This window comes from Glandiceps talaboti, chromosome 13 (genome assembly GCF_964340395.1).
Source record: "Glandiceps talaboti chromosome 13, keGlaTala1.1, whole genome shotgun sequence".
NCBI lineage: Eukaryota > Metazoa > Hemichordata > Enteropneusta > Spengelidae > Glandiceps > Glandiceps talaboti.
The window spans coordinates 13052675-13078307 of NC_135561.1; the positions used below are offsets into that span (position 1 = coordinate 13052675).

At 34.7% G+C, this 25633-nt stretch overlaps 2 protein-coding genes across 2 annotated transcripts; one reads left to right on the forward strand and one right to left on the reverse strand.

The window, feature by feature from the left end:
- Positions 1 to 3852: 3852 nt before the first annotated feature.
- Positions 3853 to 12578, reverse strand: LOC144444270 (phospholipase ABHD3-like). Its single transcript, XM_078133682.1, has 9 exons — positions 12477 to 12578; positions 11357 to 11520; positions 9296 to 9417; positions 8397 to 8503; positions 7743 to 7855; positions 5991 to 6164; positions 5356 to 5404; positions 4649 to 4814; positions 3853 to 4034 (listed from the first exon to the last, which is right to left on the reverse strand). Exons 1-9 carry the CDS (start codon positions 12576 to 12578, stop codon positions 3853 to 3855), a joined length of 1179 nt encoding a protein of 392 aa, XP_077989808.1.
- Positions 12579 to 13078: 500 nt separating this feature from the next.
- LOC144444606 (proteasomal ubiquitin receptor ADRM1-like) lies at positions 13079 to 20228 on the forward strand. Its single transcript, XM_078134090.1, has 10 exons — positions 13079 to 13285; positions 14756 to 14872; positions 15573 to 15705; positions 16282 to 16365; positions 16755 to 16836; positions 17181 to 17419; positions 17835 to 17879; positions 18293 to 18453; positions 18968 to 19070; positions 19409 to 20228. The coding sequence occupies exons 1-10, from the start codon at positions 13079 to 13081 to the stop codon at positions 19525 to 19527; spliced, it is 1290 nt and encodes a 429-aa protein (XP_077990216.1). The 3' UTR covers positions 19528 to 20228.
- Positions 20229 to 25633: the final 5405 nt, after the last annotated feature.

Genomic DNA, 25633 nt, shown 5'->3' on the forward strand with positions numbered 1-25633 from the left:
TACTATATGTGCACTTTCTCTTTGAACAAATAAACATAAGCTGTGCCACACTACATGCAAGATAGATCAAATTATACCAAAAACTCCACTCATTTCACTTCATTTTGTAAATAACACAATATACAACTATTCAGTGTTTGTCATATATTGACAGCTTTATTTCACGTTATGGTTTTTCACTTCTCAAATTGAGTTGTAAATTTTATTTTCATACAATTTCGTCTTGTAAATCTTAACAATAATGTTATTCTAAGTGGAATCATTCATCCCTGACAAATATCAGTGTCCTTCTCTCACTGATCTGGAAACGCTTGTTTTTCTTCACCTAAGACAAGGTGTTGGGTGTTGAAGCTTTCACAAATCATATCGCCTATCTTTTAAAAACTCTCTTATCTCTGTCTATAGAGGGAGACCACCATATTGTCATCATATAATCTATATATTATCATTTAGCTTGGTTGAACACTGAATATTCATGAGTACAAAAATGTTATACACTTTAGTATGAACAGCTGTCATGAATATTCAGTGTTCAACCATTGAATATATTATTTCTGCAAACTCACAAGATGCAATAGCCCATAACAAAGATATATACCCTATTTAAGGCTAAAGATCAACTGGATGTTTCTCTGAAATCTCAAGTAATTATAAGTGATGTAAAATCATGAAATAACTCTCCAAAGCCCATAGTTTAGGAAAATCTCTACTTCCTGGAGTAGCATTTACCTTTACAGGCCAGGGTTGTTAGTGTTATTTTATCATGGTGCTATAAGGATTAGATAGGATTGGCCCATCTTCTTCTATACCTCTTTACCTGACAACTGTGTTTCTACACCCAAATTCCAAACTTTTTTGAAATGAACCTTTCAGCATGCACAATCCTTCTCAGTAATACAGGTATGGATAACAGAAATGTAGACTGACACAGTAAGCTTGTGAGCAGACCACAATTGTGGTGGTCAACGTTCTCTAAGCAGATAAACACTGCTGAATTTTTAGAAGCTCTGTGCAGGCAGGTTGTCACACCTTTTTCAAGATAAGCATTTCCAGACTAATAATAGAGGGACAGATTGTCACTGTCAAGCAGTGCTTGTAACTAACAAATTCTGAACTATTCAAAACACCACATAGTCTCAATCATGAAGACACTATTTCTCGTAAATCTTATTTACAATAAATTAAATATATTTTAGTTTATATATCTGATTGCTACAACAATTATGGAACAAACAACTGCAATTATTTCTATTCTTACACTGTTATCTTGTATACATAGTCAGTAATATACCAATGTAAAAGTACAAAAATGTAATGTATGTAGAGTGTGTACAAGTAAAATCAACACTATCATTTGGAACACATGAATCCAGTATTTCAACAACTCTGTAGTAAAATTTCTTTTTTTTAAAGGTAAAAGAGATGGAACTTCAAATTGTATAAATTACATTCAATTCATATCAAAGCTATAAAGTTAAAATGACACAATTTTTTTCTTTGTAATATTTGTGAATATGTACTACCCAAAGGTATGTTGATTCCCTACTGGTATACATTATCCAATGATATTGTAAATATAATCAAAAGCATAATATAGTCTGTAACCAAAAGTCTTTCAATCATGTTTATGGCTGTGTATGATACATATTGATAACCAACACAACTCTTGCATCAGGTAGTCTTATATAGTCATGGTACTGAGTAAGTGGAAGCTACCCTCTCTACCAACTGAATCTGTGATTACACTGCACAGGCAACTCCTCACCGCAGTGGCACCACTGCACTTCAAATGTTCACTTCTGATAAAGTCACAGTTCCAGCTAGTATATAGGCTAATATATGTCACGTACAGAAATATTTTTCGATTAAAGCCATTTCAGAAATTAACTTTTGATAAACATCATTTCTTAAAACAGTGACAGTTTAAGATTAATGTAAAACATAGCTGCAGCAATGCTATGCATGTAATTATTGTTCAGATACACCCCTAATAAGTGAGTTTCCCATACCGTGGACTGAACTTTCACACATCAAATGTGATCCTATATATCACTGTTAAAAATTTATGGAATTTCAGTACTTTTATTATTAAGCAAATATCACATTTTTGAACTATCTAATGAGTTTTACAAGATTAACAAGAATATGCATATCTTTTGCCAGTATCCAGCTAAGTGACTGTGTATAGTTACTGCTTTTAGTATTTCTTATTGTACAATAAATTACATCCAGTTACCCGTATAATAGCATTATTGTTGTCACTGATAAAAATATACACTTTTTGAATTAAGTTATACATGTACATATAAACATGTATGTTATACAATTCATGTACACTACGTATTGCCCCTATCAATGGGGGGGGGGGGGGGGCATGGCGGCGGCAGCAGCAAAATGATTGAACATCACACATTTTCAAGGGGCACAAGCTGAGTTTATACATTGTATTCAATTTTGCTGAATGTTCACATGTTAGTTGCAGTACATAAGAAGCATCACTTGCAATTGCCTGAACTCAAACCTGGTAATAAGATATAATTTATCCATCCAATGGTGAAATGTTTTATAAACATCAAAATGTCAAGGAAGTCCCATCTATACAATCCATCACTTGCAATTGCCTGAACTCAAATCTGGTACATGTAATAAGATATAAATGTATCCATCCAATGACCAAGTAATTTACGAACATTAGAATGTCAAGGAAGTCCTATCTATACAAACCATTACTTGCAATTGCCTGAACTCAAAGCTGGTAATAAAATATAATTTAAATTTATCCATCCAATGATGAAACATAAACATTAGAATGTCAAGGAAGTCCCTTCTACATGTATACACAATCAACTGTTCTAACAATGCCTAAAGACAATTATTCTGCCATAGAAGGTATGCATAGACATTTATATTATATTCAAACAATCTAAGGGGTTTTGAGTAAATATTCTCATGTGACTAAAACATTTATAAACACAACTTGAGCCACTCTCAAGTTTAACTATTTTTCTCGCATCTGCTTTATCTCAAGAGCATTTTAGGATAATTTATTTCCAACATGTTCTATGGGTAATATCTTTTCTTGTAAATCAACAATACTGTATATTGTAACTGTGCAATGGGTAGTGCTAATGTATGTCAGCCTATATGACATTCAAATGAAGTCAATAAATTTAGTTAATAATTGAACTACTGTCATTGGACATCATTTAACCAAATTAGTAAAGAGTTATGGCTGCTAGGGCTTCAACTTTGTTATTACCTTCTGAAACTTTTTGTGCTGTCCTTCTCTACGATATACAAATAACATTTTTAAAACCACTACATACAAATAGTGCATTGGGGTTTTTTTGAAATGTTAAAACTTGTCATAAACTTTGGTCCACATACATGTATAATGAATGAGAACTTAGTGATTATAATGACTATGTTACATCCAGGTATAGAAGTAGTGTACGGCTGCATTTGCACGATGACATTTTCAAATAAAAATGCTAAATCCCAATACCACGATTTCTGTTTTAATGTGTTTTCATGACACAACATGTACTGGATGACAAATCTTTTTTGAACATTGACATGGTAACACCAAAGATAAAAGGATTAAAAAATGATGCCGTTGTGATGATGTACACGTATTATCTTAACAAAAGGGTTTAAACAGATGTAAAAATAAGTAATGTATCATTGATAGGGTTATTCCTGAGGGAAAATAAGTGCATTTTGAATTGCTGCATTTTTTAGTTGCATTTTTCAATGTGTACTCCATTTTCAAATCTTTCCATTTCATTTGTTAACACACACACACACATACACACACTGTTTCAAATGAAAACAACTCATTTTGACTGGAATCTAATGTTCTACCAATTCTGCATCTCCATATTTAAATACAGCATCAACATATTGAAACAATACTCTTTCCATGTAGGACTGGTTTCTAGGCAACAAACCTTCACAGAATCCAATATGGCCACCATGTGATGTCACTGCAAAGACTATGTTTGGATGCTGCCTTGCTTCTTCTAGTGGTAATGCTAGGATAAGAATGTACAAGTTTGAATGAGAGAACTCTTGCAAAATGCTGATTTAGCAGAAAATAATAAAATCACAGATGAGACTTAATATGAAATGTATTTATGTATAAAAATGACTGTGGCCACAAAAATGGCAAGTTTTGTAGTATGTACATTCTTCAAAATAGAAAGCGAGAAACACCTAAGTTTCTAACACATCAAGAAATGTTCCTCATTGTTTTGAAAAGATAATGACAAGATAAAAGTCTTTTGAGAGTGCCTTTTGTCAGTATTTATTGGGTTTGATGAGAGAGAGAGAGAGAGTGAAAGAGAGATCTAGCGAGCGAGAGAGAGAGAGAGAGAGAGAGAGAGAGAGAGAGAGAGAGAGAGAGAGAGAGAGAGAGAGATGGGGGAGGGAGGGAGGGACTGCGGGGGAGAGAGAGCAAGGGATGGGCAAAAATACTAGTATATAAAAAGGCACAGATAGACAGATAAGCAGAATGGAAAAGGAAGATAGCAACATCGACAGACAACAAGATGGACCCACAGTCAGACAGATAACTCTGAAAGAGAAGAAAAATTGACAGACAAACAGAGAGACAAATCCACTTAAATGAACTGACAAAAAGACTTACCAGTTTCAGGAGAGAAAGGATCATCAGCAGCCTGGAAACACAAGACTGGTATTTTCAAAGCATCCAGTTTCTCATGAAGTGATGCATCTTTATAGTAATGTTCAACACCTTCATATCCAAACATTTTACTCGTAAATCTCTCATCAAAGTCTCGAATCGAGCGAGACTGAAAATAAAGGTTTGAAATATTAATACCAGCACACATAATATATTCAGGGATGAAGATAAGGGTGGGTAGCCAGAAAATACAATCTGAAGGTACTCCAAAATGTTTTGCCGGCTATTGTTGGGGAATTTATTTTAAAAAATCTTTGTTTCAACAGTATATTGATGTAGATTTTATGGGTTTCATTTTTAGATATTACTGCCTACATTTCACATTTGACTTTACTTTTAAAATTAGCTAAATTCCCAGATATTGTATGATTATGCTTGAATATACATATAAGTGAAAAGTGAAGAAGTAGAACTAAGGTAGCAGAGCTAGATGATTAAATATTACTGCTAACAATCAGAAGAACTATGTGTGGTCATGGATTGAGGAAATACATTTATGGCAGACAATGAAAAGTTAAGGAGTAAATAAAATTTATGACGTGTGAACACATATAAATCATAAATAAAGGGTATGAGGTACAGAAGCCTTCTGTACTTGCTGTGACTTAGTAGAACGAGAAATTAGATTCTAAACTCTGAAGACAACCTACCTTCATTACATGGTCAATATCAAGATGACTCTTAAACATTTCCACATTTCTGAAAAAATAAGCAGTACACAAAATAGATGTGAAATTTGCATTTGATTTTTCTGATTGATGTACAATGCATAAGGTATATAGCCTGTTTACAACATGATCTGTGATTTTGCCATGCTGTCTTACTAACTGATTGTAATGTTAACAAGGGGAACCAATAAGGGGTTTTACATCTTGTTGCAGATCTCACAAGATTTGCAAATATGCCTTGCAACAACGGTTGTCAAACGTGTGATCGTGTTCAAGCTTTCATCAGGGCCATGTGCGATGACATTGAGAACAATAGTGTAAGCATGTGGTTGCTATGGATGCAATGGCTGATGTGGAATCTCGTGAGATGTCGCGACACAAAAAATGGCTTATAAAATTTAATGTGGTTCGAAAATTAGATGTTCAAATTGATTAGTTTGACAAAATGCAAGCAAACTGATAGGCTGCAATGGGTAGTGCTAATGTATGTATGTCAGCCTATATGAGATTCAAATGAAGTCAATAAATTTAGTTAATAATTGAACCACTGTCGTTGGACATAATTTAACCAAATTAGTAAAGAGTTATGGCTGCTAGGGCTTCAACTTTGTTATTACTTTCTGACACTCTCTCTCAGCTGTACTGTCAGGAATTGATTGAATATAAACCAATTCAATGGCGTTTCCAGTGACTTTGTAGACTTGAAAACATTATATGCTGTAGAAACCACCATGGCTGCCTTAAGACCACAATCTTGTCCAGACTTGGCTAGATAGTTGAATAAAATCATTCTGAAAAGACAAGAAAAAAGGAATTGGTGCAGTCATATGACAAAACAACGTTACTTAACAATTTACAGTAACATCTGAAGACAGCTAAATGATTTAGCCAAATGAAATGAGGAAAGGACAGTAAAATATAGTTACTTTGGCATGGCAAGTTCAAAATGAATCAGAACGTTTCGATCCATCATCTACTGACTATATCTTGATCATGCAATGATTTAACTATTCAGTGTTAATGTCTTTCTCCACAACTGGCAGAATCGCCAAGATTGTCCCATTCTTTTCTATCTTACCATTCCAAAGTAACTACATTTTACTGTCATATTGATTCTTGGAACCAAGAAGAAAATATACTCCATAAACAAGGTAAACTATCCATGCTTTGAGTTTGGAACTACTATCAAATACAGGTATTAATCTTGGTTTCCAGATATGGCACAAAAAAACATTTGGAATTGCAGATGCATAACATCTTTTTATCCTTTGGCATCCTGGAAGAGGACCGGAGAACTCAAGGTTGATAGCTAAGATTTATGCAAGCATTTTGATTAGTAGAAACACAACACACAGTAAATACACTGTAAAACGACCATATGTATTCGTGAAAATTAAATCATCCGAAAAGAAAATCAATAGATTTATTAGGAATTGCTACGAATGAAATCACCTTTACATCTGGAAAATGATGATATTTCAAGTAAGGCTTAATAAGTACTATTATGGCCCTCCCTTTTTTGTTCAAAAGCTACTTGTGAACAACACTCCTAATGGTCAGTCTTTGGTTTTCTAATTGAAAATTTTTCCCAGGCAGTCTAAAAGCACATTATAAAGTATAAACCTTGGTCTATATATGTTGCCTCTGTGTGTCTTGTTTGTTAAAACATCTTGTACACTACATACATGAAGACAAATGGGAACTGGATGGTCTCATTCTCGCAAACCAGAGTTATTATTTCTACCACTACACTTCGAAATAAAACTCAAAGCCGTATCTCACATATATATTTAATACCATGGATGTATTTAATTAGTAACTCCTAAAACATTCATGGTAATACATATTCATAAGCAATGACATCATGATAATCTGACCATTCAAAGTCCGTCTCTCAAAGAATGCATTTCAGATAACAATGGCCTAATGTAGGGACCGGCTCGTTAAGAATGGTACCATAAAACGGTCGTGGTTTGCGACGATGGATGGTCTCAACAAAACTCAACTCCAAGGGTTTCCATAAGATCTAACTAGCTCTCGTCCTGTTAACAGAGAATCATCAGGTCAATAACTGCACTACATATTCTCAAATTGCTGAGCAGTTCCAAATGTACACTCTATTCTATTCAGTATGTACTAGCACTCACCTTGGGTATATTGAAAATAAAAAGATAGTTGATTTCCTTGAAAACAATATGATGAACCCCTTAAGTTTTTTATTATTTCAAAAGGACCATGACCAAGATTTCCTATGGCCTAGTTTTAAGAGATTTAAGAAGACTGAACTGTGATTTTCAGGAAAAATTGTCCTTGAGGTGCATTCTAACTTAATATTCATAATGCATCATAATCAACCATCGCATACTTACCCACCAAGTGAAATACCAACACCAACTACAGGTGATTTGGGGTACTGTCTTTTTATGTGGTTGACAACAAAATGTAGATCCTCTGTATTTGCAGCACAATATGTCCTAGGAGTCTGAAAGTAAAATAGAAATATCCACATAACATCCTATCACAAATTAAATCCTCAAAAATATTTCATATAACTCTATAATAAACTAAATGGACATCCATTTTTACCATACTGCCAGAATTGATCAGGCAATTTGACTTCCACAGAGTGCTGAAAATGATTACTTGCACAAAATTCCATATTTATCATTCAATGTGTCAATGTAGTCAGAGTAAAATTATGCAAATATTGGAGATAAAATTTATTTTTAAAAATCTATTCTGACGGAAACTGGGAATGTTTTCTGAAGCTTTGCGAAAGACAGTTATAATTGCAATTAATAAAAAGTTGGCAAATACTATAATACAATGAACACAGAACTGACATTTGCCTGTTTGCATGTTATATTGAGTAAAAATCCCTATTTTTATTGGTTTATCGTAAAAGTAATGAAATATAATTTTTTACGTTACGAGTTCTAAAAACTACAAACCTCAGAGCAAGAACATGCAGTGTTGTATAAAGATACTGGAAAGAAGCTAATTTGGTTTTTTCACACACCCACCTTGAGTTGAGATCCACCGTTACCTCTATTGTTGAACACCACTGATCTATAGCCAAGTTTACTAACATCATCTGCTATGTGTGCTATGTAATAGTCACTAGAACTACCTACAATACAACCATATACAAAGATAGTCACTAGAACTACCTACAATACAACCATATACAAAGATAGTCACTAGAACTACCTACAATACAACCATATACAAAGATAGTCACTAGAACTACCAACAATACAACCATATACAAAGATAGTCACTAGAACTACCAACAATGTAACCATATACAAAGATAGTCACTAGAACTACCAACAATACAACCATATACAAAGATAGTCACTAGAACTACCTACAATACAACCATATACAAAGATAGTCACTAGAACTACCAACAATACAACCATATACAAAGATAGTCACTAGAACTACCAACAATACAACCATATACAAAGATAGTCACTAGAACTACCTACAATACAACCATATACAAAGATAGTCACTAGAATTACCTACAATACAACCATATACAAAGATAGTCACTAGAACTACCAACAATACAACCATATACAAAGATAGTCACTAGAACTACCTACAATACAACCATATACAAAGATAGTCACTAGAATTACCTACAATACAACCATATACAAAGATAGTCACTAGAATTACCTACAATACAACCATATACAAAGATAGTCACTAGAACTAGTAGTACAACGTTTTTATCCTGATCATAGAGGAGGCGATCAGGATAAAAACGTAAACATGTACCACGAAAGTCAATTCAGGCAAAATAACGAAGGTAAAATAGCAATGAACAATTAGCCGACATATACATCGGATTTTAATCAGATTGGAATTGTTCTATCTTTAATTAAAAAAATGGTGAATCAAATCTTACCAGTTAAGCCAGGTAAAATAAGTACTGTTGGTCTTGTCTTGGAATCCCTATGGAGTTGACTATTTTCGTTGTCTAACCAATCTAGACAAATTTCACCTCCATCCCATGTATCCAGTTTTTCACTGTGAATGTTAATTAATACATTGTTATTAATATAAATACTAAGACATGCAAATAAAAAATAACACAAAAACACAAATCTCTCATTAAAATTTTAAAAGCAATTAAAAGATAACACATTTTTTTAAAGTGGTCATATGGATGAGGTTTGGGTATTTATTTTGTCTTTTTGCAATGTATTAAGTTATAAACACAGACTTAGACAATGTTGTTTCACATTAATTTTCAAGTAGGAAGCCATGATAAAAAATTTTTATAAATTCAAAATCCAAAATAAATACCCATTCCTCATCCATATGGCCACTTTAAACAATTAATAAAATATTTTTTTTTAAAAGCAAAAGCATTAATAAAGCAAAAGCATTTAATAAAAGATTTTTTTTTTAAAAAGCAAAAGCATTTAATCAGTATACTGCTTACATGCTTTTGCTTTTAAAAAAAAATCTTTTAATAATTGTTTAAAAAAATGTGTTATCTTTTAATTGCTTTTAAAATTTTAATGACAGATTTGTGTTTTTGTGTTATTTTTTATTTGCATGTCTTAGTATTATTAACAATACACCAGCCTGGTTCAACAAAAAATATGGAATATATACTCTGGTCATTCTACATCACGACATGACAACACATGTCTATGTCTATGTAATTAGTTCGGTGTAAAGTATCTATGGTCAATCCCTTTTTAAAATCCTATTCCAGAGAAATTGAGTCTTTCAAAAATGTAAGTTGAATCTATACAATAGAGTCTGCAAATTGTGTTTGTCTACTTAAAATATAATTGTCTTCAATTACATTTACTTCTTTTACACCTCATCATTAGAAAATTGTTGTGACCAACGAGTTTCTCGTTTTTGGATCTAAGCAATTTCTCAACAACAAAACTTTTTTTTAAAAATACAAAATAAAACTGAAACCTACCTCACTTATTTTCTGAAGTCATGTTATCAGAAACAAACATTTTTTGGGGTTTTATTTTTGCCTTAGTATAACTATAAGTAAATCTGTGATTCTGTATATGTGATGTACATGTGATGTACATGTGATCAATTGTGACTGGCCACGTACACAATCTATCTATAGTTATACAGCTTGGTTTGCAACCTTGGAATCTTGGACTATGAACTGTTTATTAATCAGCACTCATACTTATTGTGTTCATAAACTTGAACTTTAACCTTTCAGTACTAATAACAAAAGATGGACCTTCACGCAAAATATATGTCTAACAGGAAAGGCATTCATTTTTGTATGTAATACCATAACAATTGTACTTGTAACATGTGACACAACAGTATAGCTACGAAATTACGTGATAATTATTGTCATTATAATTATAAAGGGCATAATAATACTTTTGCCCAGCCTGGCTTGTCTGTGAAGGTGTGAGCATAGATTCCCTGCCACTCATCTCTAGCTTTAACAACAGAAAAAGTAATATTTTGGCCATTATTTGTTTCATAACTATCTCAGAATCTATCCCTCTGGTTATTGGTTATCCATACATTTGTACATTGTGGAATCTGGGTTTAATCCTACACGTAGTACATGTTGGCTAAAAATAATTCTACTGGAATCAGGCGTTTTCACTGCAATGCTACAACATTGTTACAGGGATTTCCTAGGATGAGATCTTGCTGTGGGAATGAAGTTGAACTATTTCAGGTAGTTTAGGGCTGCTGTACTGTTTAATGATCAAGCACTAATATTTATTCATGTATAAAAAACACACCATTGCAGGTGATCTAACTTTCAACTTACTCTGTTCTCAATCATTATTGAAATTTTCATTGGAAATTTGAACACAACAGATTAAATGTTACAAAAGTGTAATTAACTTCATCTCCTGAAATAATATGGTAAAATCCAAAACTCTTATTGAATCTAGGGAGAATATTTTTTTACTTTTTTAGAAGTAGAATGATATCAAATGTTTATACATACGTCCTGTATGGTACTGTTATTGGTGACTTTAATACAGCTCTTATTATAGTATTAGCACGGGATTCAAAACACCAAAATGTTGGCCAATATTTCTCAGTCAATGCCGGGCAATGTTTACGTAAAAACTGCTGAAATCTTCTGTCTTTTCCAACCAACATGGGTTTCTAAATGGAAATTTAAAAAAAAAGGAATATATCTATAACATTTAGATAAAACTATAGACCGAATCATGTGTGAGTGTCAACATCATAGTGGAATTTGATAGGGTACTTGGTGAGTGAAAGGGCAGCAAAAACAATGGAAATCGAAGTATATGATGTATTACAGAACATGTAAAATATGTGCTATGTGCTGATTCTCCAGTAGCTCCATGCAGCAAGTTGATTGTATCCTTTTTATCAATTGTGAAACTTTCATATTTCGTTTTTTTTTTTCAAAATGTGTACCATCACACCCTCAGGTAGTGTGCGTAGTGTAAGATTGATTGATTGATTGATGTAAAATACAGTCAGTAGCCATATCAATTTCAAGGCATTAAAATCTTTCCATAACCTATGGTATGTAAGGGTACCTAAAACATTAAATTGAGACCATGAACTGGGATTCTCAGTTTGCAAAAAAAAATTAGCCATCTGAGACTCTCAGTTCATGGTCTCAGTTTAACGTTTTTGGTAGCCTTACATACCTCGTAATGTTCATGACCTCACTCACAATTAAGACACAGAAAAATATAATTTCTGGAAACAGCAATACAGAATGGACATTTATATATATCTTGTACAGTCTGTTACTAAAAGTCTCAAGAAAATGAGTGGGGCTCAATTCATGGTAAAAACAAAAATAAATAAATAAATTGGAAGAATTATCTTGTAAATCTACACAGCACTCCTATCATTGCAAACATTTTTTTTTCTGATGTACCCATAATGTAATATTTTATAATTAAGCTAAAACTAGGATATAAAATGCCTTATATAAACTTTAAAGTTATAGAACATGACATGTACAAACTACAATGTTAATCAGTGCCATGGCAACGGTTATATACATGCATGAATATTTTACTTGTTTCCCTGCAATAAGCATCTGAACCACATAGTTATCTAAAATCGACCCTTACCTTAGCAACGAAGTTGAGATAGTAGGTGACACATAACGCCCCAAATCCAACCACCAGCGGGAGAGACTGCCATTCCCTTGCTAACTCGACGAAGTACCCCATCTTGTCTCCTCAAGTTTAAAAAGTATCCTTGTTGAACAAATGATTCTGCGACTTCTGTTAACTCAGTCATCTATTAACAGTTGTGTTTCATGTCATGCGAGTACTCTTCCCTTACGTAATTAGTGATGACCTGGCACCATCCGATGCAGGCCATTGGTCGCCGGTTCGCGGTTCCATCAGAGTTTCATATATGATCTCGTCTCGAGCTCGGTACGCGGTAATCAATCGGTCTGGGGTCAAGAAAGTGCGCCCTCACACAGACAGGTAATTTGTAGTTGACCTTTGACACAGGGCTGGCAATTTTCATAGCAATGCATATGTAGTCAGCGTATTCTTATAAAACTTGTTTAATTTGGCTAAAATGTTTTTACATATTAAAGATAGCTTTTCTATTTAAATTACTGTAATATATTTGGATGATAAATCTTGATAACTGTTGTACAAAATTAGTAAAAGTATAGTAATTTTGTACTTGAAATGCATGTAGCAGTCATCTAATCATGGCGTCTGGAGCTCTGTTCGGTTCTGCTGCCAGTGGCAGCCGATCTGGAAGCAAAAATTTGGTCGAATTTCGTGCCGGCAAGATGCATCTGAAAGGCACAACTGTTACTCCGGATAAGCGGAAGGGACTTGTGTATGTTCGTCAAACTGAAGATTCCCTGGTTCATTTCTGTTGGAAAGACAGAACTACGGGCTCAGTCGAAGAGGTGAGTGAACGGACATGCATGTGACTCAGAACGTATTTCAATATATGCAATGTCACGGTTTTCCATAACACACCTAGTGAATGTATTGTAGTACTATAGTATTTCAAACTTGTTTCTTCTACTGTGTACTGTTCACACTCAGGTAGTCCTAACTCACGAACCATGTAGACTGGAAGCAATTTGTAACTGGTGATTATATTTATAATATTGTATTTGTTAGTGCATGGATGTATTAGTGAGACATCCATGGTGCCCGGGGGTTAGTATTACGTTACTAGTGATAATCCAAAATCGTCTCGTAACATACTTTTAAGTGATAACGGGTCTGTCATTTATTGCATTGGATTTCCATTCACGGCTTTTACATGTGATTTTTGTAATAGGATGTGTGTGTGTGTCTGTGTCTGTGTCTGTGTCTGTCTGTCTGTCTGTCTGTCTGTCTGTCTGTCTGTCTCAGTCCATCTGTCTGTCTCTGTGTCTGCCTGTCTTTGTCTGTGTCTGTATTCTCCGTGTCATGTCTAATATACATACTCCTACATGCAGTACACACGTTATATTGTACATTGTAAGTTGAAGTATTAACAATAATTCAATACAGCTTGTATTAAAGCATCCATCCATCCATATCTATCCATCTATCCATATCTATCCATCCATCCATCCATACGTATGTACATGTACGTACATCCGTATGGATGTACATATGGATGGATGGATGGATATATGTATGTACGTACGTACATACGTACGTACGTACGTACATACATACATACATACATACATACATACATACATACATACATACATACATACATACATACATACATACATACATACATAATCAATGACTCATCACATCACTGAGCAGACACACTTCCTTGTCTGTGAATACATGTATAACCATTCCAAGGAATATACCAATGAGCAATATGCTGAATGAAAATAGCAAAAATGATGGTTTGTAGTAATAGTGTGATCATAAGTGATTACTGTCTAAAGGCTAAAGCCCAGTTTGAAAGAGAATTATTGCAGAGACACTTTTCTGATACATTTTGATTTGTTTATCTGTGCATTACAATCATCTTTATATCAATGTTGATTTCAGTGTCCTCCCCCCCCTCCCAACAAAAAAAAAATAATTCCCCCAATATTTGTCTTCATACAGCCAAGGAAAATAGGAGTGACCTAAGGGGCCCTGTCACTACAAGTCACTAGTGGACTCCAGGAGTTATAAGAAAGCCTTAGGTCAAAGTTTCTTTCTGGTGAAATGAAGAAAAATATTGGGAATAAATGAATGATCATACAAATGTAAAATCTGCATAAGAAAGACTAACTTTACACTGTATGTAGCTTACAAGTATTTGTTAGTAAATAAGAATTATAGAAATAAATCTCACTGAGCACACTCACTAAAAATAACATGGAAATACATTTTTTGTAATTTTATATATTTTATTCCACTTTCTGTAGGATTTGATTTTATTCCCTGATGATTGTGAATTCAAGCGTGTACCACAATGTACTACTGGTCGTGTGTACATCCTCAAATTCAAATCTTCAAGTCGCAAATTTTTCTTCTGGATGCAGGTAAGTACTTCTATGTACATCTATAAGCAAACGTATCCAGCCATAGCTAGAGCTGAACATGTTTTCAAATTCAAGAAAGAATTTTTTGGAAGTCAAGATAAAGGCTAGCATCATATTCCACTTCATTATTGACTACAATATCAAGAATGTGTCTTTTTAGGTATCTCATTGTTCCTTTCCAAATATTTTTTATATAGTCACTTTATTGTAGTCAAAGGTCATAGGCCCAAAATACAGTGAATTACAAACTTACATTTTATATAACCAAAAAATATATGTTACAGTTCCATAAAGTATTTGCTTCTGACCTTATTTTTAAGGAGTGATAAATAAAGGTTGCTAGTCTCTGTAATTCACTTGATTGATCGGATGATAACAGTTGAGTAAACTTTTCAAAAGATGGCGGCTGATAGAAGAATTGCGGGATGTATTTTGACCTAAGGTTTGCAAAAAAATCATATTTCAATAGGAAATCATTAATGGTGTTCGTCCTTGATTTCATCATTTGAATAACAAAGTACACAAATATGTTCAGCTCTATCAATACCTTGTCTTCTTCCTGCCTCAATCCCAATCTTCTCAATCTATACAATCTGGCATAAGGACTACGTTGCATACTGGTATTTTAATGTAACCTGAGTACCATGTACATATTTCAATGACTATGCCACAATGATTTGTTTTCATTTACTATTTTCAGGAACCCAAGACTGACAAGGATGATGAGTATTGCAAGAAAGTCAATGATTACCTGAATAATCCACCACCACCAGGATCTTCTGGTGGTAGTCGTACTGGTGGTCTTCCACCAGAGTTAGCTGCTTTAGGTGGAGGTAAGAGTATCTTGTCAATAAATTCAAAGTACTATCAAGTACTCAGTGTTTTTGTTATGGTTGGGGAACCTCTGTAGGGGTAATGGGAAAGGGGGTAAAAGTGGAATAGTTTGCCATACAATCTACCATGATATTGTGTGGGAACTCTGATGACTGGAGAATCCCCAGTAGGTTTTACCTACCAAGAATACTTACCACTATGTTACAAACCAGACTACCTAGGGAAAATCTGTATTGATTTGTTCAGTAGGGTCAAACTGAGAATCACCCTTCTTTAATACTAGACTCAAAGATGAGTCATTGTTGGCACTTTTTGCACCCATTCCACAAAGGTTAGGGGAATGAATGATAATGACACCCTGACAACATATTTTACAGTCTTCCTTATTACATACATGTACAGATGTGGTTGAATTTTAATGAAACTCAGCCAGTGCCTGGTGGCTCAGACCCAGACTTCAGTGTAAGAGGCACACAAGCTAACTGTTCAGCCACTGACAAAACCCACTAGATGCTATGTTAATGATATCTGATAGTCTTAACATTCATGAAATCTTTGCTATATTTGTTCACAAGGTGAGAGTGGTCTAGGTGCCCTAGGGAACATGGATCAACAACAACTAATGCAGTTACTTGGAGGAGGCGGTCTTAGTGCTCTAGGTGTGTATTTACTGACACATAGGTGGTCTTAGTTCTCAAAGTATGTATTATCTGACACTTAGGGGGTCTTTTTTCTCAAAGTATGTATTATCTGACCCATACATGTAGGTGGTCTTAGTGCTCAAAGTATGTATTATCAGACACTTAGATGGTCTCATTGTCCAATATTTTAATCTTGGAGAAAATGCAAATGTGCAAAGTGTAGAAATGACATTATGAATTATAGAAAGTAAATGACTTCCATTAATTTTGATGCCTATACCCTCTCAGGTTATGGTAAGAGTACACAAGAACATTAATCTTTTTGATTTTTTGAAAATGAAAAAAAAAATCTAGTTTGGCCACTAGGAGTGCTATTCATTTATCACTGTTTGATATTTCCCTTGTAGGTGGTATGGGAGGCTTAGGTGGACTTGGATCATTGGTTGGTGGAGACAGACCAAGTAGTGCACAGTCTACTACATCATCTGTGTAAGTTAATCATTCAATATACTTTACTCCATAGTTTTCTAAGAACCCTGTTGTCTTACAATTATTGCCAATATGGTATTAATTGTATTACTAGCATATCAACATAACCAATGAAGAGATTGTGTGTCTGTGTGTCTGTGTGTGTGTGTGTGTCTGTCTGTATGTGTGTGTGTGTGTCTGTTTGTCTGTCTCCTTATGTATATCACGTGTGTGTGTGTGTGTGTGTGTGTTTGTGTGAATTTCTTTGTTTGTGACACTGTAGTACTCGTGCAAATACCCTAAGTATTTCTAACTGACATTGATGCACCTTGGGTTCACCGTTCTGTATATAATTGTGTATATAGACCATCCCGTGTACAATCATCACCAGCCCAAAGACCAACCAGTGATAGCAGTAGTGCTGGTGGTGGTACTGGTGGTACTACTGGTGGTACAACTACTAGCACTGGTACAGAGAGTACCACACCATCTCAGCAACGTCCAGCAACTGCTTCAGCTGCTCTGCCATCTCAGTCGTCGTCCCAAGCGTCACGTCAGCAGATACAACTCAGTGATCTACAAAACATCCTAGGCAGTATGAACAGTAAGTAGACAGTCGTAGACACAAACCACTGAACACTTTGACTAACTCTACATAACACAAAACAATATATCCTTGACAACCACACCTGAAAGAAACCCCATAAATAGTAGTGTAATATCTACCAAGTACAATGTACATGCATTACAGCTGTGTGGTATTCTGCTCATAGCGTCAAAGAAAGATGTGTATGACATTACATTTATGTCTGTAAGCAAAGGATTGACCAATATTAAGCCTTAGTACTTCTCAGCAGTTTAAAAATATATTACTTTCTAGGCATATACATTTACATGGACATTTATTGATGTATCATAACCTTGCGTGTGGTAATTATACACACTGTCAGAGAGTTTCATAAAAAGTGGTATACTTTATGACAAATTTGACAAAATCTGTTTATTTGTTTTTCTTTCAGTTCCACCACCACCAGAAGGACAAGGGGACGGTACCCAAAGTGCACGTAAGTCAAAACTCAATAGTATATATTCACTACATACCAGTACTTTTTAGAATGTAGTTACAGAGATAAAGTCCGGTACATATAAGTATACATGCAGTTTAGAGGGAGAACTTTGTTAAATGTGCTGAGAGCTGAAATGCATTCTACCTGCTGACCACTTTTATGAACACTGTACATAACTTTACATCTGTCTCATTATCATATTTGATTGACAGTTATTGATTTCTAATTATCCTGTTTGATTGACAGCTACTGATTTCTCATCATATTTGATTGACAGCTACTGATTTCCCATTATCTTATTTGATTGACAGCTAATGATTTCCCATTATCTTATTTGATTTACAGCTACTGACTTCTCATATTATTTGATTGGCAGCTATTGACTTGTTATTTTTCTATTTGATTGACAGCTATTGACTTGTCCCAAGCCCTGTCTCCTGAAGTGATGGCCCCTATCTTGTCTAACAGTGAGGTTCAACAACGGTTGATGGAACACCTACCAGAGGGGGAGTCTTTGCCTCGTGATCCTCAACAACTCAGTGCCACTATACAATCACCTCAGTTTCAACAGGTAAGGCTGCTGTGTATAGCCTTGGTGCATAGATTTAACCTATGGATACTGTGAAACTATTAGTCAATCAGTCACACAAACTGCTCTAGTATCAGTCCAATGTTAATTCATTTTCATCAAGGATACCATAATATATGCATTCTATGTTAAATCATGAGCCATATTTATTTAAATATTTATAATATTCCAGAAATTTGTTTGATGCATGTTGTATATACTATATCCTTCCTTTTACTTCACTTTCTGTCATTTAAATATACATGTTTTCAAAATCAAAACACATTTTCCCTCGTCAAATTCGTGCATCTCTCCTCAAATATATAATAATTCAAATTTGACTCCTTAACCAGCTTGTTTTGTTGAATCCCTTAAAATGAAGTACTTTACAGTATTAGTACTTAGATTAGTAAACTATGCATGCATAGGGCAAGCATTTTGATAGTAATGGCTGTTTGATTGATTCAAAAGCAATCGAGTTTTCGTCTCTGATGTTATGGTTTTTTTTATCTCCTAGGCAATGAGTATGTTTGGTGCAGCTTTGCAGTCTGGACAACTTGGACCATTGATGAATCAGTTTGGGTTAAGTCAGGAGGCAGTAGATGCTGCTAGTAAAGGAGGTATGTATTCTGTGATCCCTCTTAGATGTTCACTGACAATGGGCTAGCAGTAGGCTAGCTCAGTGCAAGCATTATTTTGATCACCTCGCCAGCTTATGTTAGCAATTGGAAGAAGGGTTATGCATGAATGCTGTAAAGAATTTAATTGAAACAGAATAAGTGCACCAAGACTTGCACATCATTTTGTACATACATCATCATCATAGATATTTTACATTAAATGTCAATAATAAATATAGTATCCCATAATATCATTATTGACCACTATAGTGCATAAGGCACTGATAAAACAGTCATATTTACTCAACCATGGTGTGTTTGTTTCTCTCTCTCTACAGACCTGGAAGCCTTTGTACGTGGAATGCAAGGTGGCGATAAAAAAGACGACAAAGATAAGAAACCAAAGGATGGAGATAAAAATGAGAAAGATGATGATGAGGGAATGAGTGTAGATTAGCTGACCCCAGATGACACTGTATCAGTTTGTAAGCATTGCCTTAGATTTGGCAGGCATGTTTCTATATCATATTATGTAATCCTGGTATTCATAGAGTTCAAATCTAACACATACACATAGTAGACAGATTTAGCCAAACGAAGTTTCAGCTCTAGTTACCAATTGATTTCCATTGTTCTAACAGACTACATGGACATTATTCTACTTTCTAAAATTGGTAGTGTCGTTACATGTTTAGTGGTTTATTTGCCCCAGACTACCGCTAATTTTGGGTCCTGGTTCGGCACATACATGTAAACATTTGAAAATAAAATGTATGTCAACCCTTAGAATGCCATGTTAATGTCTACATCTGTTCCCACAGTAGTGAAGATACTAGTTTATCGTAAGATTTCATTATCACAACAAACTGTATATAGTTTGACCAATCAGCTTCTCTGTTATAATTTCCCATGAATATTTAATGAATACCAAAGATTAAATAATGTGATCACAGACTTGATGTATGCCAAGTCTCAGCCAATGCTTGTACACTTACTGTTAGCTTCTGGAATTAAGATCATCTTTGCATCATGACATAATTCATTTTGTTGCTTCTTATATTTTGTGGTATCTGTAACTTGTTAAAAATGGAAAATTACATATTTATCTGTGTTTTACCAGGATTTGAGGAGACTGGGCAATCCAAGGAAGGGTATCAACTGCCATTGTGACTGGGTCACAGTCATGTTATCATACAACTGTTTTTTCTATTAGTTTGTTTATGCAAGTGCCAAACTACACCATAAGGACAGAGCTATCTGTGAAGTTAATTTAGTGTCCAAATATAAGTTATGAATTGCATCGTCTGAGTCTTTAGTGATCAGACTCAAACCTGTGTAACATGATTATCAACGTTTTTGTTAAGTGATAATAAGTTGGTAGAATCCAGCTAAGTTGCCACATCATTTACTTTGTGCTGAGCTTCCATACAAAACTACATGTATGTGTAGGAATTATGTTTTCACCATGTTTCCCTGTACGTCACTATGGTTCTAAAATCTGAAACTGTTCAAATGTTGTACGAAAGTCCAGCTGATTCCACAAAATAAAAAAATCATTTATACATCTCTAGGTATTGCATCAGAATTCAAATTTCTCATGGCTATGCAATTATGCCTTGCTCAATCATCATACATCTTGAGTGCTGTACGACTGACGTGATTTCTCAATAACTGTAAATTTCAACACAAAATAGTTTCTGTGTTACTGGAAATGGGTATCCAAAGTACATGTTTGTCAGTTTTAGATGAACAACAGATCTTATAATTAGTGGTACAGGTCACTTATACTCTTTGTTATTTTGTTATGTAGTTAAATCATTGTTGACAATTTAAAAGTACACTAAAGTCTTATGCTAGGGAGTCTAACCGTATTCATAACCATTACCCTAACTCCCTAACTTGACTACAAATTTGTACCTATTGTAGAGTATTGTAGAGTCAGTACACTGTTGTGTTCAGTATCTTGTACTACATACTAATACTAGGGAGTCTTAACCATTACCCTAACTCCCTAACTTGATGACAAATTTGTACCTATTGTAGAGTCTGTAGAGTCAGTACACTGTTGTGTTCAGTGTCTTGTACTACATACTAATACTAGGGAGTCTTAACCATTACCCTAACTCCCTAAGTTGACTACAAATTTGTACCTATTGTAGAGTCAGTACACTGTTGTGTTCAGTGTCTTGTACTACATACTAATACTGGGGAGTCTTAACTATTACCCTAACTCCCTAACTTGACTACAAATTTGTACCTATTGTAGAGAAAGTGCACTGTTCTGTTCAGTTTCTTCATTCTCACAAACCAGGGCTGTTATTTCTTCTGCGACAGTGCGAAATAACTGGCTGTCCGTCTTGGACGGTGCCGTAAAAGAAGAGGCTGTGGTTTATGACGATGAGTTTCTTGTACTTCATACCAATACTAAGGAATCCTAACTAGTACTTTAACTCCCTAACTTGAATACAAATTTATACCTATTGTAGAATCAGTCCACTGTTCTGCAATCTTGTATATTTTAATGCAAATGTTTCTCAGGACATTTAATGCCAAATCATGACAAGAAATTGACAAATGTTGTGTCAGTTTCTTTTAGTAGTACATAGTATTGTGAATATTTGACCAGTATGATACATCTCAACATGAAACCGTTACATTTGCTCAAAATCGAAGTATGAATGATGAAATGCTGCAACATATTGATACATTTCTGAACTTGTCCTGATGCATTGATGTGGATTTATCTATAGTAGTCACAACATTGCCTGCACAGCCGTAAAAGTGAATAAGTACTTATTTTGACAGCGTCATTGAACAGGTGCGCGATTATTCCTCGTAGCAAATAAACCCCATATATTGGATGACACCATGGCATGGCTAGATAGATAGATGCAGTGATGTCTAACAACAACAACCCCTGGTTCCTGTAAGAGGTGCTAAATTTGAAATTCGTTATGATTGAAGTTATCAGTATTGACGCGTACAGTTGCGGAACATAGTAACTTTTGTACAAAGACACAGCCCTACTTTGGTAATATATTAATATGTTGCAGTAGTTCATCGTTTGTACTTTGATTTGAAGTATTGTAACAACATACCTCATACTCCTATGGATTGCCTAGTCTTCCTATCCTGGTGTTTTACATTATGATATCGGTATTTGTGCCAAAGAGTTGTTATTATACAGTGAGCTTACGTTATGAGTGAGTGACAGTGATGGCTGCAAATGTTTACATTTCTATTATCAAATCTGTATTGTTGTTTTTTTCTAACAGAAGTCAGTCGTGTAGTTTTACTTATATAGCAAATTTTGAAGTTGATTTTCAAAAAGTGGTAATTGTAGACTTGTTTCAGGCTTTCAATTACTATAATGTCAATGAAAGTGAGAACATAACATCACAGTTTTAAAAGCCAGGGTTTCAATCCCAGGTTCTCATCTTAGTACTGTCTTATCAGTGGAGCCAAAAGGATTATGACACAACCCCATGATACGTAAGTGCAAGTGTGGCGTACTTGGGGTATTTGCATGAGTGCTTACAGTGTTCTCTGCACCCAACCGTACCCTCGTGAAAGTGCAGCTGAAAACACTGCAAGTACGAATGAAAATACCCCTGAGTACCCACACACTGGAACTCGTGTGGCATGGGGTTGTTATTATTACATATGTTTATCTGCAACAGCAAATTTTCATAAAAATCATACAGCACAATCATGCAATTTCTTGTGTAGCGAACAATCGCATCCTCATTTGCATATCATTTGCATGCAGGTATGCAATAATGTTTTCAGTATTATTGCGCTGCAGTGAAAACACCACTTGTATGTGCCCCCGCACCAGTGCAAGTTATCTCTGGTACATATGTAATAATCTTTAGGATCATTCTTTCTTCTGGACCAACCTTTTCTACAGCTCTGCCAGACATGTTTTTCACTCTTTTAACATTTTAGTCCTGTTCTGAAGTAAGCCTTTAAAGCAATATGACTAGTTCTGACTAAATCATCGATTCTCTCTCTATATGTACTTGTATGGTTTGTATAATTGCATATCGGTGCTGTTCAGTTTTAGAAAAAGATTTTCACATAACAGTTTGTATTTTTTCTGTGCGACAATTGTTTACTTGCATGGTTAGTACTGCATATCAATGTTTTCTTCAGTTTTTTTTTTTTGTCAGAAAAAGAATGAAGATTTTCAGATTACAGTTCGTGTTTTTCCGGTGCAACAATTGTTACCAGGATATCATGAAAATTAACTGAATTTAAATTGATACCAGTTCTTATTTTCTGTAAAGGTGAAACAGCTGAGTACTATTAAATTTGGGAAGTGTACATGTTAGGTTACTTCTATATGTATAATGGCATAGAGTGCGTTGGTTAAAAGCTGGTCATCAGTCATTATGAACATGTGTTAGGCAGGTCAAAGGGCACCAAGAGCATGTTAGATAAGTCTCGAAAGCTAGACTGTTAAGATAGAGTTGTTGGGGCACTCCTATAATCTATGCTGTAAACCCAGTGTAGGTGTGGACTTTTCTAGTTATACAGCCTTGCCATTCTTTTAACAAAAATTACAAGATTTTTAAAGGCTTTTCTATCTATATGGAGTCTGAACATTGTGTTCACCATTTCGATACTTTCACTGAAACACAACGAAAGTGATATTTCCAAAACACGTAAACACATGTTGATGCCATTACACAGCAATAGAAAGACTCCCTAGATCACTGTACAAAGGCAAACAATGTGATCAATGCTGACAGATGCCGATTATTTTTATCGGATCAATATTTTCAGACTGAGCCTTAAATTTCTACCCTTTCCATAGAAATATAAACTTCAAAAGTATGTGCAGATCAAACACCGAAAAAAAAACTTTCGGAAAGAGCAAGATCAGATAATGTGACAAGCCACTATAACTTATAACAGTAGAAGAGCCAACAACTATAACTTACAATCTACTAAAAGTGTGAAGTGACATAGCTGTACAAAGTAACATTACAATTCATAGACGAGAGTAAAGACATGTGTATCTGATGGTAAAATGAAACTGAAAACAAATACACAGTAAAGAGTAGGAAGGGATCAAAGAAACTAAATACTATTGTCAAACTGTAATATTGTCTGAATTTTCATTCACAAAGCAACCTTCTTGCCCAAACCAATCAAAACATGATTTGATCATGTAGACATGCACATTTTACAGACAGCTTGCATGCTTTACAAGGAAAAAGTGAGTTTTGTTTAAGTATTTGAATGATTCATCTCACGTTAAAGGGGCATTACTTAGTTTATATGGGGGGGGGGGGTATTACACAGTATAGATAGGTACCTCTGGTAGTATGCTTACTGAAGCATACTCTAACCATCACTTGGGATCGGCAGAACTCAAACTTAGTATTCGGGCATGCTTCATAAATAATTCAATGCGTCAGTTCCTGTCATTTATGTAAAAAAAAACACAAGGTCAGTACAGTAAAGATTCACTTATTTGTCAGTCATGTTGTAACAAGTCCTGTACAAGGTGCTGCTGGTTAATAATACTAGTAATAATTGTCTGTAGTTATGTAGCTTTGTAAGACGTTAGTGCCAAATGCTGTGTTTACATAACAGCTGACTTGTCTTCAAGGTTATCAAATGCTGTGTTACATTACAGCTAACTGACTGTGTCTTCATTGTGATCAAATAAAGCTAATTTCTTGTTACAGAAACCTATATATGTGTTGTTGGACTGAATCATTATGACCTCTGTACCCGTTATTTTATATATGTGGCATATTATGGTTATGAAAAAGACAAAAGATTTTATTGTTTGGACACTAGGGGTGCCATTCGGACATATGAAGTGAGGGGCCAAACTTGCCATAGTCTGGTTATGGAACAAGCAAAAGATTTTATAGTTTAGCCACCAGGGGTCATTCAGGCACAAAGAAGTGAGGGCACAAACTTGTATTCTGATATGGAAAAGACAAAAGAATTTATAGTTTGGCCACTAGGGCTGAATATCCGACAAGTAAGTGAAGGTCACAGACTTTCCATAAGCTGGTTAATAGATAAGACAAAAGATTTTATAGTTGACTACTGCGAGTGCCATTCGAACAGGAGGACCGCAAACTTCCATAGTTTTGTTATGAAAAACAAAAGGTTTCAAGGTTTGGCCACTACGAGTGCCATTTGGACACACAAGTAAGGGTATCAAACTTGCCAAAAGTCCGGTTTGAAAAAAACAAAAGATTTTATAATTTGGCCACTAGAAGCGAGTGTGAAGCACATAGAAACAGAGTGCCCTGAATGGGTTAGACTTGTCTACAAGGACATAAAAGCTATTGAAAAAATCACTGACATTGTGACTAAAGATACAAAGTTGAAGTAAGGTGCCAATGATGTATACATAAAACAGTACCACTAACATTTAGTGGAAAGTACTTTGTTGATTTTTACGAATCTAGTTTGAAGTGATTTGGTAATCATGACATATTTGGCAATAGGATCAAAACACAGCACACAAGATATATAGATTAATTTTATTTAGACAATATCCTGTTGACAGAATAATAAGTACACTGAGGAAT

What these genes read in the sequence shown, in the direction of transcription:
- LOC144444270 (XM_078133682.1), bottom strand. Translation starts at nt 12,578, where the DNA reads ATGGGGTACTTCGTCGAGTTAGCAAGGGAATGGCAGTCTCTCCCGCTG. An exon ending in ATAACAGTACCATACAGGAC is followed by an intron (nt 9,418 to 11,356) that starts GTATGTATAAAC and finishes TAACATTCACAG; the next exon opens with TGAAAAACTGGATACATGGG. An exon ending in CTGAGAGAGAGTGTCAGAAA is followed by an intron (nt 5,405 to 5,990) that starts GTAATAACAAAG and finishes TTATTTTTTCAG; the next exon opens with AAATGTGGAAATGTTTAAGA.
- LOC144444606 (XM_078134090.1), top strand. Translation starts at nt 13,079, where the DNA reads ATGGCGTCTGGAGCTCTGTTCGGTTCTGCTGCCAGTGGCAGCCGATCT. An exon ending in CTACGGGCTCAGTCGAAGAG is followed by an intron (nt 13,286 to 14,755) that starts GTGAGTGAACGG and finishes CACTTTCTGTAG; the next exon opens with GATTTGATTTTATTCCCTGA. An exon ending in CATCCTAGGCAGTATGAACA is followed by an intron (nt 17,420 to 17,834) that starts GTAAGTAGACAG and finishes TTTTTCTTTCAG; the next exon opens with TTCCACCACCACCAGAAGGA.